The sequence below is a fragment of the Pseudonaja textilis genome, chromosome 2 (genome assembly GCF_049901715.1).
Source record: "Pseudonaja textilis isolate UNSWEBS1 chromosome 2, rPseTex1.2, whole genome shotgun sequence".
Classification (NCBI taxonomy): Eukaryota; Metazoa; Chordata; class Lepidosauria; order Squamata; family Elapidae; genus Pseudonaja; species Pseudonaja textilis.
The window spans coordinates 197665162-197686771 of NC_141991.1; the positions used below are offsets into that span (position 1 = coordinate 197665162).

General features: G+C 34.4%; 1 protein-coding gene across 6 annotated transcripts in view; it reads right to left on the reverse strand.

The window, feature by feature from the left end:
• The window catches only part of AGTPBP1 (ATP/GTP binding carboxypeptidase 1), a 54027-nt gene that overhangs the window by 24870 nt on the left and 7547 nt on the right, over positions 1 to 21610 (reverse strand). For 5 of the 6 annotated variants that reach the window (XM_087926790.1, XM_087926792.1, XM_087926791.1 and 2 more), the window contains exons 2-11: positions 19549 to 19637; positions 12858 to 12985; positions 10783 to 10850; positions 8476 to 8543; positions 8106 to 8248; positions 5931 to 6062; positions 4813 to 4906; positions 4511 to 4548; positions 3637 to 3845; positions 1237 to 1414 (exon numbers count right to left, since the gene is read on the reverse strand). In XM_087926790.1, coding sequence (XP_087782916.1) covers positions 1237 to 1414; positions 3637 to 3845; positions 4511 to 4548; positions 4813 to 4906; positions 5931 to 6062; positions 8106 to 8248; positions 8476 to 8543; positions 10783 to 10850; positions 12858 to 12985; positions 19549 to 19580 — 1090 coding nt within the window. In that variant the 5' untranslated portion in view covers positions 19581 to 19637. Of the gene's footprint in view, positions 1 to 1236; positions 1415 to 3636; positions 3846 to 4510; positions 4549 to 4812; positions 4907 to 5930; positions 6063 to 8105; positions 8249 to 8475; positions 8544 to 10782; positions 10851 to 12857; positions 12986 to 17206; positions 17401 to 19548; positions 19638 to 21610 lie in introns of those variants that run through there. The other variant, XM_087926793.1, reaches the window with a different exon arrangement.

A 21610-nucleotide genomic window follows, 5' to 3' on the forward strand; every position in this document is an offset into this window, starting at 1 on the left:
TTGTACAGAAAAAGCATATTTTCTGTAAGATGAGTAGAAACATAGTCCATCTTTTTAGCTGACAGCACACACACTGCTTATCTACAGACTTATCTATTGTTAACTTCAAGCTTCAAGAGTTCTTAGAATGATTCCAAAAGCATGTAGTTTCTACATTTGAGAAGCAAGACAGCCTTCTCTTTACTGTAGACCAAGGCCCCCCAACCTCTGGGCCGTAGCCTGCTAATGGGCCGTGAGCTATTTGCAACCGGACTGGAAACGGAGGGTGCGCGTGCATGCACGTGCATCCCCACTTGTACGAGCAGCAGGTGAGCATTTGCATGCATGTTCCATTTGTGTGAGGGGCGGACACGCATGCAAAGTGGAGTTTTACATGCACACTCTTGCTGTCCATTCATGCAGAACACCCCCCCCCGCCCCCATGCCGGACAGGTTGGGGAACTCTGTAGACAGTTACCTTTCACATATGAGAGCAAAAACACATTGCACAATCTGTTTTTAAAAAACTGCAGAGTATCAAAGATGATACTTTTCTTTTAAAATTTTTGATTTATAACTGTTTTATTTGATTCTTTACATAGGACAAATATATTAAGATAATGTTTTAAAATTTGAAGGTTACTACTCACTAGTAGTATATTACTAGAGGTATTACTCACTAATAAAACTCTAACTATTTGGGGGTAATTTTGCTCCTCCCACTGCAATGCCATATGGCATAGCTCTTACTACTACTGAGAAACATCCCCACCCCAATATCCAGAAAAACTGGGGGGGAGGAGTGACAAGGAGGAACTTGGTTCTATTTCCCTTAATAAAACTAATACTACAAATAAAACAGGTTGATATTTGAGTTTAAGAATTTAATTTTGGTCAGTAGAACAAAATTAAAATTATGATAAACATTTTAGTTTTATAGCAATCATACAGTACATGAATGCATATTACTTTTTTAAAAAGATCTATTATTTTACAAGAGAGAATTTTTATTGTGATATTAGGATTTTAGAAACAGGCATCAAATACCCAAATTAGAGCAAAGACCACAATGTTGCCTTCAGACATTGTGGGTGTTTCATCACTGGAGGTTTTTAAGAAGAGGCTGGACAGTCACTTGTCTGAAATGGTATAGGATCTCCTGCTTGAGCAGGAGGATGAACTAGAAGACCTCCAACGTCCCTTCCAGCACTATTCTGATTCTAATTCTAAATTAAATAGTTTTAAAATTGCTCGTACCTTCAGGAGGCAAACTATACAGCTGATACACTGGTCCATTAACAGGCATAACAGGTAGTTGGAAATGGAAAGCACTTTTAATGGTCGGTAATGGAAGACGATTTTTAGGATAGCATTTCCTCATGATCAGACTGGAAATGTTGACAAGTGGATCCAGAGTTCTTACTGCAAGGCATTCCTATTATAGAAGTAAACTCATATATTAAATTACAGAAAATAAAAATATTTTATGAACTATAACGATTGTTATAGTTTTGTAACGATTGTTACAGAAAGGGTATATTTTCATTCATTTAGAATGGAATTCTTGCCTATTTATGTTCTTACATGAACTTATATGCATGCACACGATCACAATTTTAACAAGTCGCTGCAACATTAAACTAGAAATGGCAATACAAATGTTGCAATTATTTCGAAGTGTTTCAAATTATTTCAAATTCTTAGGCATACTTTCTGTACTAGAAAATCTAAAATGTTGGATAATATAGATCTTGTTTATGTTGAATTCCTCCTATAGTATCAGCCTGATTATATGTTGTGCTCCGACACCATTTCATTGTTCAGACCTCCTGAGAACAGATAAATCACAAACAAAACTACTGAAAATTTCCATGCAATAATTGAAAATAGGTGGTGTTTGTTTCAGAATAAATAAACAGAATATTGGAATGGCACAGATGCAGCAACCATGAAAACCAACTTCAAATAGATGATAGGGTTATTTGTACTTATCTTTTTTTTCTTTTTCTTTCATCAAGTAGCTCTTATTAACTCTCAAGGGCTTCTTAGAGGGAACAGTTATACCATCAGAGAAACTGATATCCTCACATTGGAACCATAGGATATAGGGTATGATCAAGACTTGCCAAGTTTTCATTGACCGACTCTTTTCCTACCTGTTTTGTTCTTTCAGGTCAGTATCTGTTTATCATCAGGACGTTGCAGCTTGTGAAAAATACTAAGGTTCAATTTGCTAATAGGCCTCCCTTGGTTGAGTGCACATGATAGTACACTTGTGTTTCAGGCCCTTTAATGTGCTCAAAAGACTTTGGGGTGCAATTTTAAAGCGACGGTTTTGATTTTTGCTCTAGGATCACATTCTCGAACTATAATTAACCTGATGAGTTAATTGTTCAGAAAAAGGCTGCTGAGGGTTCAAAGGCAACAACAATCTGTCAGCAGTTGTAACTATCTTTTGAAACAGACTGTAACATGGTCTGACTAATCAGATTTAGTTCCACATTGAGAAAATGTTTAAAACTAAGATAATGCATATAGCATATGTTGTGACAGATACAGTACCACTGAGCTTGCAGAGGATGAAGATTTTGTTTGGACTGTTATTTAATTGTATTTGTTAATAAATTTCTTGGTTTGTTTAGCATTGCTGTATCATGGATGTATACATTTTGATTAGGGATTTTATATTGTTTCTTATGGATAATTCAGTATTATTAACTGCTGAGGATCCTATAACATGGCACCCAACCTTTTGGGCACCAGGACAGGTTCTGTGGAGAGGTTTTTCCATGGATTGGAGGGGGCATGGTTTCGCATGCTGTCTACATCCTGTGGATGGGGTTTGTTTGCACTGCCCGGTTTCTGGTATGCCCCGGACCAGTACTGGTCTACAAACCAGGGATTGGGAGCCTCTTCTATACTGACACCTGTCAGTATAGAAGTTCCATAAATAAAACATTCAGGGTGTCTTCTCAGAAATAAAATGTTCTTTGGTCAGAAAGAGTTATGACTAATAAAATATACTACCAATTAGGAATATAGATAGCTCTTATTTAGCAACTGCAATTAGTTCCAATGACTTGGTCATTAAGCAAAACAGAGGGAGGGAGGGAGAACAACTATAAAGAACACTGGTTACTGTCATCACATTTAGAGAAAGTTCTTTATACAAAACACCTGTGACTGACCAAGTTTTCTCCCTTTTTTGTGTCATCCTAGAGCGGAGAGTGTATTAAATGTTATCTCTTCCTAACCTGCTTTTCTCTACAGTGCCACATTTCTCTAAGAGCTAACTGCAAGTTAACAAGTTCAGCTTTGTGACCTTAATTAGTTGATTAGAACCCATGGCTGGATACAGCAGCTGCCTGAAAGTGACCAGACATTAATCAATTTCACACTGAAGACTTGTTGATCAGAAAATCAACTTTTATTACATTTATTATCAACATATTTGTGAATGGCCAGTATCTGAGACATTGCTAAATGAGGACTGCTTGTAAAACTTCTAAGTATCAAATATACTAGTACGCACTGAATATATTTTCTTGTGAATCATAATTTTTCAGCTGAAGAATACAGATTCTATATTTTTATCTATAAAATGTTTATATTACCATTTAAATTGTATACATACCCCTTATAATTTTTAAAATTTACCTGTGAAGTGTTGTACAGAATTTTCATTCCATCAACATCTAGAAATGCTTTTCTTCCCAGCTTGATATTGGTAATACTTTTAATAGATTGCAAAATTCCCTTGCGGATTAACATATGTCTATGTCGACTATCATGACGGTGCCAATCTATATAGATTGTTAAAAGCATTTGGACATAGCCTCTATCCACAGCTCTCCGTGCATTTGTTTCTTGAAAAAAAAAAGATTTAGAGCTGTACTATAATAAATAAACAACCTGACATTTCTTCTGGCAACTATGAGAGCAAATGAATAATTGAATAATATCGAATTAGAATAAATATAGAATTTATTTCTTCCCTTGCTTTATGATAAAATATTAAGAGAAACATCTGAAATACCTTTTAGGATCAGCTAACACGCAAGTACAAAATAACAGCTATGAATAATCACTGTTGTACATACAAGTCAACGTAAGGCAGAAATCAAGTTCTAACTGGAAAGTAATATACCTAAAGTCCCATTCAAAATTATATATGTAGGGTATATCTGTGAGCAACTCATATACTACTTCATCTTAATATGCACATAAATTTGATGTCGAATAACTTAGAAACCTGAGATTTCAGAGAAAAAATTTATGGGGGTATATTCAATTAATAGATACTAGAAACAATCCCAAGGGGAACAAAGCCAGTTACTATTTCAAAATGTAGATAACATTTATCTTCTACCAATTCTTCTGCATCTCAAATCACTTCTTGTTTCATGATTTCAGTATACAAGATGAGACAATTTGTATTTTATGGAATATTAATTTTCATTTGCTTTATTTGCAAAATCAAATATTAATCTGGTCATATTCCATATGCTCTCTAACTGCAACATATACTTACTTGATTTTAGGAGTGCAGTCAGGGTATCTAGAGCAACCCTATAAACAGAGCAAACAAGAATGTAAGTGAAAAGTTTAGAGATTGTTATAGAAGTGTTTTTCTTTTTTTCTCTTGTATCGCAAATTTTCTTTTTCCCTCTCTTTTTCCTTCCCTTAATTTCCTGTTTTTATTTTCCTTTGTATACCAAAGAGGTATTAAAATTATCTCAGCTTTCCCATTTTAACTACTAGATACGAATATATTTTAAAAATTATCTTTAACATTGCACAAGTTATGCAAACATGTCCAGATGTTCTACTTACTTCATAAGGCCAGTATTTTTCTTACTGTAAGGACCAATTATCTTAAATATCAATTCCACAACTCCATTCTTACCCAAGGAAACAGCATTTACAGCTAAAAATAAAACAACAATCTACATCAGTATATAAACATGGTGCTGCCACTATTCACAAAAACCACAAAATATTTCTTTTTCTATTATTTTATTTAAATAGTATGATTTCAGATAACAAGTATAATTATTTGATATATTATGTTCAGGTTAATGGAAGATATATACACATATATCTTTGGTAAATTACCTTAAATGAAGAGGTTGGGGGTGGGAAATCTACATTAGTGCATTGTTTACTAGGTAACCTCAATATTTCTCATACATTCATACAACCCATTTGATTTTTAGAATTGATAAACCAATCAAATGCCAAGTGAAAGTTTTATTATACAATCAATATTTAATTATATTTATTTTGCAAAGGTGATTCTAACGTTCCCATAATCAAATGTAAGAGTTTTCACTTCAATCCCCATATCTCTGGTGAATGAATCCTAACTAATAAGCACTTTACTAACAGTGTGTTATTAATGATAAATACTGGAGATTTTGGTAACCATCTTCTGTGGATTTAAGTTGATAGTGCAATACTTAAGAAAATGTTTCCCTCTATTCACAACACCCACGCATTTATGGCTTAATATATACTTGAATGCAAACACAATTGTAATTATATGATAAAACTTCTAAAGCATGCAAAAAAGCCTTGGAAAGTTCAAACTTCCCAAGACTTTTGTGGAATGAACCATTTTTGACTGATAAAACAAAAAGTGTACTAGTTGATTCCAAGAAATATTCAGAGAAAAAAGAAAAAAGGTCGAAGAATTTGAAGAAAAGAATACCATGCCAACCATCAACTATGCGGGTAAATCTGTTATGCCTTGGGAATTATGTGGCCCAGATATAATATGCAAGTGGAAAGAACAATGTATTCAACTAAATATCAACATATCGTAGAAGTTAATGTTCCTCTATCTGTGCAGAAACTGAAGGTGAAAAGTGGTTGGCTATTTCAGTAAGACAACAGTCTGAAAGATAACCTATATTAATAGATATACATTGTTAAAAAATTACAATACTCACAATTAATTGAATACACTCTTAACACTTGAAGACAAGGCAGAATTAGCCTTTGATGCTGCAAGTTTTGTTTCACTATGTTCAGAGTTATATTTAAAGCACCACTAATTCGGGCTTTTACCCCAAATTTTCTATCTGAAAACCGAAAACAGAAATATGAGCATCTCTCCAATTCAAACATACTGACATACTGCAACACAGTAACTACATTTAATTATATATAGCCCCTGACTTATTGCCAGTCGTTTAAGCATTTCCACCCATTGTAAAAAAAACTGTGCCAGGACCACACCAGTCACATTATTTTGGCTGCTTAGCAACCTGTTCATATTTACAACCGCTTGCAAATGCCTTCTTATCAAGTGATTGCCATATGTAAGTGGAGGGGATACTGGAAGTCTGCACTCCCAGTGCGTGGAGGGATTTCCCCTTCACTCCATGCAAGGAGGGGAATTGTTCCCATGCACTGGAGAAATGGACCTTAAATCTGATGAAAACACTTGTGTACCCCAGCCTTTTCGAAACCATTGTTCTTGTAATCATTCTCCCCAAAGGAATGGGGAGAGAGATAGGGCAACTGTGCTAATGATTATGTTATTTAATGACCAAGATTCTGGACCTACAATGTTTTACTGACTGTTGTAATGAAATAGAAGTCATTAGATTGGGATCTTAATTAACCGCTACAATTCATCACTGACTGTACTTATAATATACACAATTATTTCACAGCTACAAATCACTCTAAATTTTCATGTGTCTTAAATGCCAACCCACTCTCAGGCTATGTTTAATATTTACTGAAAAATAAATGTACCCTTCCTGCTTGCTTCAATAGTATGAATTGTAAGAAGCAATTCTTCTCTGGGTGACATTCATAGAGGGTTTTTTATTATTCCATTGAGGAAAGCTCTTTTAGTTTTCTTAAGGTTTATCCTAAGTTGTAATAGCTTCCACTACTTCTCAAAAAGTTAATTTTGTTGTTGGATGCAAGCAGTTAGAGCTACATAAACCCAAAACAAAATAGAAAAAGTGTTCCTAGGTTAATTTTAATGCTTCAGGAAATTTGTTCCAATAATCCATTATTCTGCTTTTCCGTTTCACTCTTCTCAAAGCATCCTGCGTAGAATAATAAGTTTGTAAACACTGGAAGAATAAAATGTTCAGCAGGACAACATAAAGAGACAAAGCTGAATGAAGTATCAATGGAATTAAATCAGAAAAATAAAGATGTCTAGGAGATCAACAGAAAGGGGAAAACTCATAGTGTCAGGCAATACTTTCTAAGAATCCTAAAGCTTTGGTATTACAACCACATTAAATTATCTCCATTTTCATATATATCCTCTTTAATAGGACAAAGAGCAGAACATTTGAGTTTGCTGGTTTGGGGGAAAACAATTGTCCTGTCCAACCCACCTCACGGGACTATTATTGTTGTGGGTAAAACAGGAGGAGAAATTATATGTGCTTGCCCTGTGGGATTGCTTGTGGGATAAAAAAAAATCTAATAAAGAAATAAATAATTCAATGTAAGCATTTTAAGGAAAAAAAATACACCTCTTTCAAACATAAGGTCATATAAGCAACAGTGGGGTGTGTAACTGCATAGAGGTAATCCTTGACTTACAACCAGTCACTTAACAAGTATTCTAGATTACAACAGATTTTCAAAAAGCACAACCCATCCTGAAAGTTACAATTCCCACCCCCCCCATACTCACGCACATATAGAGACATGTGATTCTGTTTTGGATGCCTGACAACTGGCATTCAAACTGTATCTTAATACAATTGCAGTGCCCCACGGTCACGCACTTAATGACTAAGTGATTTGCTTAAAAACTGCAATGACTTGCTTTACAACCATTGAAAAATACCCATATAAAATCAGGTCTGATCATTTGATTCCTTAATTTAGGACCTCAATAACAAGGCCAAATTTCCAGGCTCCATTGTGATTATAAGTCAAGGACAACCTGAAATTCTAATAAAGGCTCACATTACTTTTACTATTCCAAATTTGTTCTTTTGCCTGTAATATTTTGTGGACATTCTATTCCTTCTCAGTTGGCACAATTCAAGCAAGGATTGCACTTGTGCAAAAACAGCATTTTATTCTAGCAATACTCATCACACTACAAGCAAAACTTGGGAGTTCACTTGGGTTCAACTTACCTTTGGGGCCAATTTTAGCAAGAAGAGAATGTAGTAGCACCATTAATTCTTCATTTGGTGGGGGTTCTTTGCTCGCATTCACAAGTAATTGCAACAAAATTTGTGTCCCACCTCGAGAAACAAGAAAACTTGTTCTTCGACTACTGCCTAGAAATAAAATATGAGCTATTGCTGCAATCTTAAAAAAACTGATTTTATAAGGACATAATTTCTTTACATGACCACTGCAAATTTATGTAGGAAATTATTTATTCTCTTGACATTAAAATATTAAACTTTGTATGTTACATTGTAGGAATGTAACAATTCATATATATTAGACAAAATTTCTAAAGTATATAACCTACAAATGATCATTTTAAATAAATACTTGCCTGCTGCCACCAATTCAATTAAGATATTTAAGATGTTTAATGTAGTCTGAAAATCTCTTGTGTTCTGAAATGAACAAACAGGAAGAAAGTTAAGAATATTTATCTCATAATATATATGAAAACAAAAATTTATATATATATAAATTAGAATATAATATTAATAGAATATATATATATATAAGTTTTCGCGGGTACTTACATGTATGGTATTCAGCTTTGTTCGGTATTTTCCCACGTCATTATTTATGCTTTAAAAGCACAACTATAATGACATGGGAAAATGCCCAAACAAAGCTGAATACCCCCCCCACACACACAAGATATTCTTTTCTGACTGCGTTCTTGTGTCCTGTGGTGCGTGCATTTATTCTCCTGTTGGTTTGTCCAATGTATGATATTTTATAAACTCCCCCAGAAACCGAGACACAGAACAGGACAACAGTATCGCCCTCCTCCCCTACATCAAAGGCACCACAGATAAAATCAGCAAAATTCTCCACAAACACAATATCAGGACAGCCTTCAGCACTGACCAAAAATAGCCAACATCCTAAGAAACCCCAAAGACAAGATCCAGCTAGAAAACCAAGGAGTTTATGAAATACCATGCAACAATTGCCCAGCCACATACATTGGACAAACCAACAAGAGAATATATGCACGCATCTCAGAACACAAAAACGCAGTCAGAAAAGAAGAAAATACTTCCTCCCTTTTCCAGCACCTTAAAGCCACAGGACATGAAATTAATTTTGAGGGAACCAAATTAATCTCCAATACTGAACACTTCAACAAGAGAATAATCAGGGAAGCCACTGAAATAGAGAAACACCCCCCATAACATGAACAAATGGGACGATGCCTCCTGCCTACCAGACATCTGGAAACTAGCCCTAATTAACAAACGAGTCCCAGCCACAAAAACAACACCAGACCCAAAACAATACATGAGACCACCACCATTCTCCCTCACCAGACTCAAACCTAAACCCATCCGAGACAAAAGACAACCACCGTCCAGAAACCAGACCACGGCTGCATCACCAGCTGCCACATACCCCAACCCCCAAACCAAGCAAATGGACACACACCATGAACACATATCCAGGCCTCAAACTCGGAGCAAAACCAAAACCCAGAACGTCACATCACAACCACCCGCTCAGGATATCACATCGCAGAACTCAGGAGGTTATACCACAAAACCTCAGGATGTTGCAACACAGTCAGCGACCCAGAAGATTACAGCACAAGACCCAGGATGTCAAAACAATAGAACTCAGAAGGTCATCACACAGCCCGTTACCCAGATCGTTACAATGCAGGAGGCTGATAGACACACAGCTAATACCGCAGCCACACGTTCTTACGAAAAAACCAGCCAATCCGCAAACATCAACCCCATCAACCAATCAAGAAATGACAGCACAGCCAACCTCCCCACCAGTATATATAGGGAGATGACAGCTCCGATCACGCTTTGCTCGCATAAGCATGAAGCCGAAAGCACCAGCCTGAAGATGGCAAGGGGGACCTTGTCGAAACATTGCCAAGATGCTCTCAATCTTACACGGGAAAAGACCCGAACACGCCAAGACCTGCATATATATATGTTTCGGCAGAATCTCATCTGCCATCATCAGGCTTCACAGATGAACACTATATAGAAGCCTGATGATGGCAGATGAGATTCTGCCGAAACGTTGCTACAACTTTAAAAGCACAACTATAAAGATGTGGGAAAATACCTGAACAAAGCTGAACACCATGTATATATGCATATATACATATATACATACACACACACACATATATATAAAATGTTTTATGTGCAATATTTCTCAGATTTGTTGTCCACTAATTTCAATAGGTTGGTACAAAAACTTAATTTTTAGGGTTCTGCAATCTACAAATGTATGATGAAACATGCAGAACTGATCATGTTGTATCTCCCTACAAGTCTTTAAAGCACCAGGGTTTTTCCCAGGATGACAGAGCTTCTTTCAACAATTACAGACAGGCGATATGAGTGTTTCCATCATACTTCAAAGTATTTTTTTGCATTTGAATCTGAAGTGCGCCACACCTCTATTAATTCTGGCTTTACTGTGTCCTTGGCTTTTCCATGTTAAACAAATAGTACTGGCCAAACAACAAAAGCTACCAATCGTTTTAATTGCATCTAATACACAATTAATGTTTACATTACTATAGCAAAACTCCAAACTTTCATTCTATAATAGGCATGAAAAAAAATTACTAGCCAAATGAACAAGAAAATGTGAATTTTATTATATAATTACCTCTAAAGTTGAGAGAATAACTTCTATCCCTGTTGAACCTTTTGCAGTCATTTCTTTCCTGATTTTTTCTGAAATCAAAGTTGTACATTCTTCTATTAACTGAATAAATTTTAAGAGTTAAATATTAAATGTAGATGACTTTTAAAAGGTGTAGAAAAGATAAGTACACAAAAGCAAACTAAACAAATGAATTTTAGACATCATGGATCATCTTCTAGATTTTTTTTAAGCCTGAGCTTCTTAAATATAAAATACTATATTAAAACCAAAAAAGGTTTTTTTTCTTTTGTGTGTTTCTTGGCCCACTCTTTATATTTGGATGCCTTAGTGTGCCACTCTGCTTTTTCAACCAAATTTTTTTTTTTTTTTTTTTTTTTTTTTTTTTTTTTTTTTTTTTTTTTTTTTTTGCGTTTACATTATGGGGTTTTATAGGATGCTTAGGTACCAATCTTTTTTATAACCAGAAAATTCTACCTACCACCAAAAAAAAAAAATCCTTCAAAGAGAAAAACAGCCCAAAGTCACTGCTTAAAGACTACAGAATACTGGCTGATCATTGAAAAGGAGGAGGGGAAATGAAAACGGGAAAAACAAAGAACCAGGAATAAAAATAAGAATGGAATAAGCTGGAAAAAGCAGTAGCAAGAACATTTACAGATCATAACATATTGTTACAGATTCCTGCTTATATCTCATAAGAAAAATATTCAGTTTTCTCAAGACAAAAGGAAGAAAAAAAAATTATTCCAGGCTATATGTAAACATCCCTACTTGATTCATGTCAAGTGGCTTACGTTCAAAGAGAACAAAACCTGTACTGTTTTGAGTATTTCACCATAGAGAGCAGTGGGGACTTGAAACAAAATGCTCCCTTATTTTTCATGCTAAGGCAACAGAAAATATTGTGGTGATTGCTAAGTACTAGGATACTAATGTTCAAGGGTGTAAAAAGTGGTAGTAACAATTAAGCATTAACTTTCACAACTAGTGATTGATTCCAAGTTACAGCAAAGATTTCACTTAAAACATATAACAAAAACAAAAATACTTTTTTCTGCTTATTGGCTTAAGGTCTCTTCTTAATGTAGGTATATAATACAGAATTAGTAATCTGTTCCAAATGTATCACCAGTATAGTTATTTATTTATATTGAAAATGGAGTTTTAAAGGATCTTTTCTAACTTTTTGATAAGACATATGATCTTACAATATATAAAAACTGTATGTAATTTAAACCTGATTTTTCCCCAATAGATCTTTTACAGGGTGATGAAATCAAGGATAAAGCGTGGACTTTTTTATTAGTTAATAAAATCATTAATAATCATGAGCTAATTAAAAGCCCAGGATTTGAAATCATGAAGAATAGGCTTTAGGAGATACTAGGACAGATTAGAACAAAGATCATCTGTCATTTTTGCCCAGAATAAAATACTAGTGCAATATGTGGACAGGAATAGAAATGAAAAAACACTGGAAACTGAAAATTGAAAGCCTAGGATTCCACTCTTGATTTTCATCTAAGAACCACAGAGGTAATTTTTTTTTGTTATTTTAATGACCCTTTAATTCCTTTACCGGGAAATGGTCAGATGTCCATCCTGTCACCTACATGGAATTCACAGCAGATATTTTCTTTTTGCGCCCTGAGAGAGAAACATCTGCTGCTGCTTAGCATTGAACTCTAAACCTTCGAGTGGGAGATGAGCATCTTCTAGGCCACTGCGCTGTTCTTACAGAGGTAAAAAAATAATTGAAGAAATGTAATAGCCAGATCAGATCATAAAATAGGAGAAAAACAAAGTAAATGCCAAACAAGGCAGGTTAAACTTGCTCTCCACTGCTTAAAATTGTTTGTATAACTTAAAATTTTGTTTTTAATGGTGTTCTTTCTTTGAGACTTGATCAGCCATGCTGCAAAACTGCCAGATGCTTGTCTTAACCCATGAAAATGGATTCTCACCTATCTATATCAACATTACAGAAATATAATTTAAACATTATACAGAATATATGTGAGAACTAACACAGATGCATGCATACACCTCAATTAAGGAGTATCTATAATATTTACCTTGACTTTGAGCCAGGTGAAGAATTTTTGATGTAACGTATCTGGCAGTGTCCACTTCTACCAAACATTCTGCATTGATCTTCTCCAGTTGTGCCAACAGACTTAAAATCCGAGAGTTGTTAGTTACACTGGAGAAAACAAATGAATTTAGGCTGTGATATGACAGGAATTTTTCGAAGTATGGAATGAAATGTCAAGCAATTTAAAATTAGGAAAATGACCCCATATGTTACATAGAGAAAAATAATATGGAGTTGACAATACTTTGCTTTTCCATATTAACAAAAAAGGGAACAGAAAAAAGAGAACTAAATTGAATATAAAATCTATCTTGGCAGTTTCTCAGCAAACAAACTTCATTTATTATTGCAAGTTGAACACATACAGGAAGCTAGAGAGGACGACTGGTAAATCGAAATGGCCTCTTTTCCCAAGTCCTTTCTTTGCTTTCAAAATTTTCAATGCCTGTGCAAATACAGATGTGCTTATTTTCATTTTACTTTTCAAGAAGATTAAAACTTAACTAAAAGCATAGGCAACTGAAGGGTAAGAAAACAATTTCTATATATACAAATACACTAACTCTGTAGGAACTTTACATATTAAGATCATGTTTCTCAAACTGGAAGTGGTGCATCAGTAGTGGGGGATGGCACACAACAGATACTAGGTTGCAAAATAGTCCTTTCTGTAAAGTTCACTAGATGAGTTTGACACCGAAGTATGTTGAATGCAATACCGAAGCATAAAACAGAACTAAAGAATAGCGATTAAACTGTTAAAAAAATCAGTCCCCTCAAACTAAACGAAAATAGATCCTTGCAGAAAATAGCCAGCTATTAACCCTGTTGACATAAAAGTGACAGTCTGTTAATGTTTGAAATCTCTGCAAACTAAAACAGGCTGTAATCAATTCCCAAGAGAGCAAGTAGGGACCAGACACTCTTTCAGTTCCTGCTTGATGCTTGTAAATTCATCCACCACTTTTGGAATTCCCTTCTTACTGCAGCCTCAAGAGCTTCATCCTAATCATTCTGTAGAGGATGAGGTGACTTTTTTGCCAGAATCTGTGCCTTCCAAAGTCAATGCAATCATAAAAAGAACACGCTTTATCCTTGATTAACTGGGTAGAGCAGGGATAGGCAATTAATTTTTCAAAGGAGTCACATGAGAAATTGGGATGCTCTGGAGGGCCGAACCAATGCAACCTTATTTGATGTCCTCAAACTCCATCATTTCTATTCCTTAGGTTGCTCCAGCAGCAGGTGATCTTATGCAGGCACAGAAAAATGCTTTTGTTCCTCGCCCTCCAGTGGCCACCAGCTGACTGAAGGAACTCATGGCAACTGCGCAGAGATGGACCCAACTCACCTTCTTCTCCTGCTTACATACATTTGATTTCTAATTTCTGACTGGACATGGACAATGAAAGGGCTGGATGTAGCCTGGGGGCTGTAAAATGCCCAGGTTGATGTAGCGTCTTATGGAATAGGCAGTACAGATACAATTAATTAATTATGATATAACTGGGAGCAGGATTTCCATTACTAAGGGATGCGGTTTAAAACGCAATGTCACATGATCCTGTCACTTATCAAAGGTATTCCAACACTTCCATTGCTGCTGTTAAGCAAAGATATCATATGGTCTCCATTTGTGACCTCCTGCCGGCTTCCCCATTGACTTTGCTTATAGGAAGCCAGCAAAGAAGGCCAGAACTCTGAGGACTAGCTGTAGTACACTTGTTCAGCACCACTGTTAAGTTCAATGGCTGCTGAATAAATTGTCATTAAGTGAGGACCACCTGTACTTTATGCCCGTTCAAAATGAAAGTAAAAATGACTGAGGTATTTGATTATGCTAAACAGCCTCTGGAATCATAACAGCAGAATTAATACAATGAACATATTTTTAATGAAAGGGATATGAGACTTCTATACTAACATTTCAAAATTAATTCAAATTGTTCTTTATACTTTATAAAAAGTCAACTGTTTATCATTAGTATTTACACAAAACTCAACATGTGTCAAAATAACTGCAGCATTAAATATTTTTACTGTTAGCAGGTGCCTTAGTTTAGGTTTAAATTTCTGTAACAAATTCCAGAATATATGACTAATAAAAGGCCACCCATTATTTTTGTACATAACTATCAATGCTGGATCCAAAATCATGCAATCAGTATAGAATACACATTTCAGGATGTCAACCAGTCCTGTTCCAATTCAGAACATTTTACTACAATTCTTTCTACCCAATGGGTCTCTTTTCACTGGCTTTTCAATAAGCATTTTATCCTCAACCCCTGGGCCGCAGACTGGTACCAGCCTATAGCCTGTTAGGAACTGGTCTGCGCAAACAAGAGAAGTTTCATCTGCACATGCATGGGATCTAGGTAGCGCAAGAAACCATTCCACCATCCCCTTCCCCTGTTGCTGCCGTCGGTCCATGGAAAAAATATTTTCTCGGAAACCAATCCCTGGTTAAAAAAAGAGGTTGGGGGCCATTGCTTTATGCCTAGTGAATATATTTATACTTCATTTACTCATTTTTGGCCATCTAAGCTTTTTATAAGTATTTTTTTACTTGTACAAATGTAGATGTCCCCAAAGCTCATGATACCCCATTCTTTTATATTTCTTTGTAAGCAACAGTCTAGAAAATCACAGCAAGAAAAATCACATTTAAATAAAATTAGGCAGTGAGTTGCACAATGTGTAGAACTTCAGAGTAATAGCTACTGCATTATAAGAATTGGCAGTGCAAGACATTCCATTTACCATCTTGTAAGCATAAACATGATAATTTATTGTATACATATACTAAAATATGGCCAGCCTGAATAAACTGTTTAATAATACTATCAGTATACATTTATTAAACCCATAACAGATTACCATTCTTTGGCCTGCTATTACAAACCAATTCTACTGCACATTAGAAAATGGTCTAAATTTATAATTTGTTATACAATCATCTTTTTCAATTCAGAAACACAATGGGTTAACATGAACATATTAAAACCTATATTTAAAATAATTTATTTTACAGTTATTATATCATATACACCTTTCTTCTTTAACACATTATTAATTTCTTGGTTAATCTGTGCAAATCATTATTAAACATTTATAGAAGGTGACATATTCATTAGTGTCACAAAATCTCACATTAAAACAAAATACACAGTATAAAAAGGATATTGGTGAATGCAATGTAGATTCTGATCCTCACAGTTTCTGAGCAGTCTCTACTTTCCCATTTGGGGGGAGATTGTTGAGAAAGTGGTTGGGCTACATTTTCAAAGAGTCCTGGAGAAAACAAATTATCCTTTTCTTTCAGTCAGATTTCAGACCAGACATAGTACAGAGAAATCTTGGTCACTTTTCAATGAACTCTGGCAAAGTCAGGATGGAATGCAACCATTCTAGTTCTTCTTGATCTCTTAGCAGCCTTTGATATATCATCAACCATGGTATCCTTCTATAATATGTCTGATTAGATTTGGGGAACATGGTGTTTCTGCTATTTTCTGTGATACTCTTTTCTCCAAAGTAAATTCTAGTCAATATTAATAATGAGGAAGAGCTCCCTGTATTATGCAGGGTGGGTGCTACAAGGCAGGGTGCTACACTTTCACTCCTATTGTTTAACATCTATATGAAGTTGCTAAGTGAGGTTCTGTATATTAAAGCGGTCAATGGCACAGGACCTAGCTACTTTAAGTACTTTCTATCTCTCATAGTGACTGTCTGTTTGTTTGGACACTGTTGGCAAGCTCTGGACCCCATCAATTAAACAATGTCACCTGATCAGACAAGACAGGAAGTAGGCCTTCTTTGCTACTGTTTTTGCCCTCTGGAACAGCATTTCCCCTGAGATTTATATGGCTACCTACCTTGGCCTTATTTTCAAAAACATCCTTAAAACCTATTTTTTTCTTCCTAGGCCCTGAACCAATTTGAAAAATGGGGTCCTAAGGATGCTCCTCTACACTGCTTTGTTCAATTCTGCACCCATTATGAGTTGGGCAGCATTAAAAAAATCTAATTTAATTTAATTTAAAAGTTTTGACAGTATATTTCAGAAACAATTTTCATTTTCCCTGTGAAAATACGAGACTGGCCATGTAACAAACAGAAATATTTCATTTTTTAAAAAACCCAATTTAATAATTTAAAATACCAGTAAAATATAACCATGTTTCTCTTCCATAGTTTAAAAAACAATATTAAGGAAATTCCAGCCATCATCAGTACTGATATGAATTGAGCATTTGATAGTTTGCTCAAGTATTTGATGAATATTTCTTTGGTTCAATACCTTTCCCAGGCTTTCCAACTTACCGAGAAATATTTCCCTCTTGCCAAGACTGAGCGGAATTGTCCAGAGTGACCCACTTTCCAAGTGGTTTAAACATCCTGACTGTAACATGTAACCGATGACTACGCCTCATTTCTGCATTCTTTCTTCTAAAAATGCCTTCATCCAAACTGAAAACTAAATCTAATCTATAGCTTAATCATTCCTTAAACAGTGATCTAATTCTAGAGCCAGATCAAGACACAACTGCTATATGGTATGTTACCAGGGCAACCACTTCATGTCATAAGGCCACAGTTCCTCTTCAAGACTAAACCCAGAAACCTTGAGATTGTTTTACAGAATTCAAAAGACTGATTCTGGAACAAATGTAATAGTAATACTTCTGTGGAAATAAGTTTTTTTTCGAAACAACACAAGGGTCACTTCACAAATACAGCATTCCTTCATGTGAGCACACCTATTTTACATAACCAGAATGCCATGATTTGACAAAAATTGCAGCCTATATTATTATCTTTACGTACAGTAAATGTGATTACTTTGCATGCAAAGAACAGTCAACTATAATTATTTCCACCCATCTGGTTCGCAGTACATAAAACAGCTGGGAAAAGGAACAAATAAAAACAACTATTTTTCTAACTATTGTATTTCTTTTTTTATATTTTTTAATTTAATCGCCGAAGTTAAAATACAACTAACTGTTCTATTTAAAACAATTTGAACAAATGTAGTTTGTTTTAATTCAAGTGTTTTATTTTAAAATTATATTTCTTAAATGTGCAGACATTATATTAAGGGTTTGTGACAAAATATGCACAATACGTAGTATTCTTATTGATACTCTGCTACCTATTATGTCCCAGAGTACCTTCACAAGATGATGAAACTGGAAAAAAAAAAGTTTGGTGTAAAAGGTTTGTAGACGGCTTACACAAAAATCAAAATTTGGCAAACATGTAGACATAACTAATTGATATGAGGTGTGAAAATACAGGAAGGAAAATATTCTGAACAGAGTATCTTATAAATTAATCAAATGCAAAGGAAAAAATGGTACAATCTCATTTGGAGCATAATGTTTGATTTCTAGAATGAGAACATTTAAACTTCCTTATTTTGCAAACAATATTATGTAAGATTTACCAAATGTTTCCCTATTGTGAAATGTTGTAAATGTATGTATGCTATCTATTTCATACTATTTTTCAAAAATATCTCTGCTAGCAATTATCAGGTCTTATCCAAAAATAATCATTACAGATGTAGTACCACTGTAATTATCATTGGCTTAGCTGAAAGCAATTCTCAGAGAAATGTAAAAAAAAAATACAAAATACAAATATATCTGTATTATTTTAGAATACATATTGCATATAACCTGAGTCAATTGTGTCTCAATGCCATGAGTTATACACAGCACTGCCAATATCTACACAGAAGATGAAAAGAGAAAAGTCCTGAGGACAGAAAATTCAAAGTTATATAGCAACACAAAAATGCTCAACAAAAACAAATAGAAATAAAAATCTAAAATAGAGAGACGTGCAATGGCTGCTTTCTCTAAATAAGAGCTCAGCACTTAAAATTTTGTTTCATGTCTTATATTTTTTAATAGCTTACACATCTAACAAGTTCAAATACAACAGATTCCACATATATTTCCAGGTTTCTTTTACTTCACTTATTTAATCCAAACAGTATTTTTGCACACTACAAATAAAACTTACTCTCATAATTATATATAAAAAGGTAGTCATAATTTTAATTTCACAGAAAACCTACTGAACATAGTCTCGTCAGAGAATTCTTCTCAATGTTTATTTTCCAATTAATCTTTAAAATGTTAATAATTTTGAAGAATATTATATAAAAAGAATATTAAAATAAATTTAAATATATTAAAATAATCATGAGCATAAAAGGAAAAAATAATTATGGTAGTTCAATTTTATGAATCAGATTTGGGGTTAGAAAAATATGTATCATTATCATAAAAAAGTAACTTCAAAAAGATTCTTGTTGTTAGAAGATATTGTAAGATATTAGAATTTCATGGCAAAAAATAGGTTTTTTTATTTTTAGCAAGAAAGCCTCCTTAAATCTTTGGAGAAAGCCATGGTATATGAATATTAGTTTTTCAAATGTATATATTTCAGTTTTCAATTAACTTTTCTACAATCAAGTTTGTTATTAGATCATCAGGAACATTATCATTTTGAGTACACTTCACACATAAACTTCAAAGTTTAAAATCAGGATATGAAAAAAATAAATAAAAAGACAAGAGAAAAGGGAAAAAAACAATGCAATTCTTACAAACCAGAATTTTAAAAAAAAATCAACGAAATAATTTTCTTACCTTTTTTCTGATGCCATTTTCAGTTTATTCATTCTGGAGAGATTTTTGAGATTTTATCACAAAAAGATCAGTTGCTCATATCAACATATCTGAAAAAGAAGGAAGCATATACAAGTCCTTTCCTTTGTAATAGTATACACACTATTTGGCAGATGAAGTTGATGCAATAGGTATACCTAATAAGTAATGTGAAAATGAGGCTAAGAAAAAACACATAATTTGCAGACAGATCTCTAAAAATTGTCTACTTCATTAAAATGGCTCTAGTACAGATTAGGGCTATAATTTTCGTTACATTTAATTAGTGGTTTGACTGCAATTATTGCAGCTAGTTAGGAAAAAGGGAGAAGATATGCAAAAATTCCCAAATTGGGAACTGCATATGAGCATTCATTCCCTCATATAACATGCACATCTACATCCATTCCTTACTGGTAGGAAACCATCAATCTGACCTCACTAGTTGATTCGATTCCTTTCTATTTCGTGATTTGTATCCTTTATGGGTGGTCCTCGACTTAAAACCAGAAGAGAGCCCAAAATTTCTGTTATCAAGTAAGACATTTGTTTTGCCCAATTTTATGACCTTTATTTCCACAATTGTTAAGTGAATCACTGGTGTTAATAAATTAGTAACCCAGTTGTTAAATGAATCTGATTTCCCCACTGACTTTGCTTGTCAAAAAGTCACAGAAGGTGATCACTTGTGACTTTCTCTGTTGGCTTTCCCAGTGACTTTCTTCCCAAGAGCCTGCTGTGAAGGTTGCAGTTGGTGATCATGTGACCACCAGAAGATGCAATAGCCTCAACTTTGAGGACCAGTTGTAAGTCTCATTTTTCAGTGTGTTGTAACTTTGAATGGTCACTGAACAAGTGATCAGTAGCAAGAACTTACCTGAACAGCCTTCTTGGAAATATCTTAAAGGACAAAACTGACCAGTGTAAACAGGATCACGCATACAACATGGCCCACCAATGTACTCATAAGAAGATGGCAATTCAGTATTACCAATATATAAATTCAGTAGTTTTTAATGCATAAAAATTCCTGGCTCAAATATTAAAAATACATTAAAATCAAAATGCTATTCTCAGTTAGGGATTTTTCTTAAAAAGCTGTGTCTGACCATTAACTAATTAAAGATTATGCCAAGATTTAAAATATTGCACCTTTGAATAAACATGTTCATAGTAATAAAATTGCACTTTTTTTAGTAACATTAATTTGCAGTTCTATTTTTTCCCAATTAATTATGTGGCCAAATCTTTTCATTGCAAGACTGAAAATTTTGCAAGCTCACCAGACATCAGATCTTGTGATTTTAGATTACTTTGGTATATATAATGCAACTACTAAGACACTCAAAAATGTCCTTCAACACCAACTTATGACTGGTGATTTAATGACTGTTCAAAGTTATGATGACCTCAAGGTGTGTTTTACAGTCTGTAAAGCTCTTCTGGTTGTCATAAATGTGCTGCCTCCCCAATCCCATGGACATGACTGCATCTTGGACACTTGGAAAATGGCTAACAACTGTAGTTGCAGTGTCCCATCGTCATGTGACTACAATTTGTGATTCTTTTAATGGCTTCTGGCTCAAAACAGTCATAAAATGAATCTTGTCACATGGGTGCCTCAACTTGCAATAATCATGACTTACAACTGAAATTCCAGTCCCAATTTTTGAAGTCATAAGTTGAGAACTACCTATACTTGACTAGGGATCAAGTTTCAACATTATAATTGAATTAAGCCAGAGAAAATAAATCTCCACATAGAAAAATGATTTTATTTTTTATATTTCTAGTAAGGGAAAAAGTGAAGGCTATAATTATTTCCTAGAAAACATTGTTAATATCAAGTGTCATTATCTCAGCCAAACATTACTATATTAGGATAAAGCAAGGAAGCAAGTAGTCAATGCTATGATCAAATTCACACAGCACAATTGTATGCCTCTTTTTATGTCTGTCTTCAAAAGTGAGTCACACTAAGGAGAATGAAACCCATCTAGCTATTGCATTACAGCAGGGGTATCAAACTCAAGGCCCAGGGGCT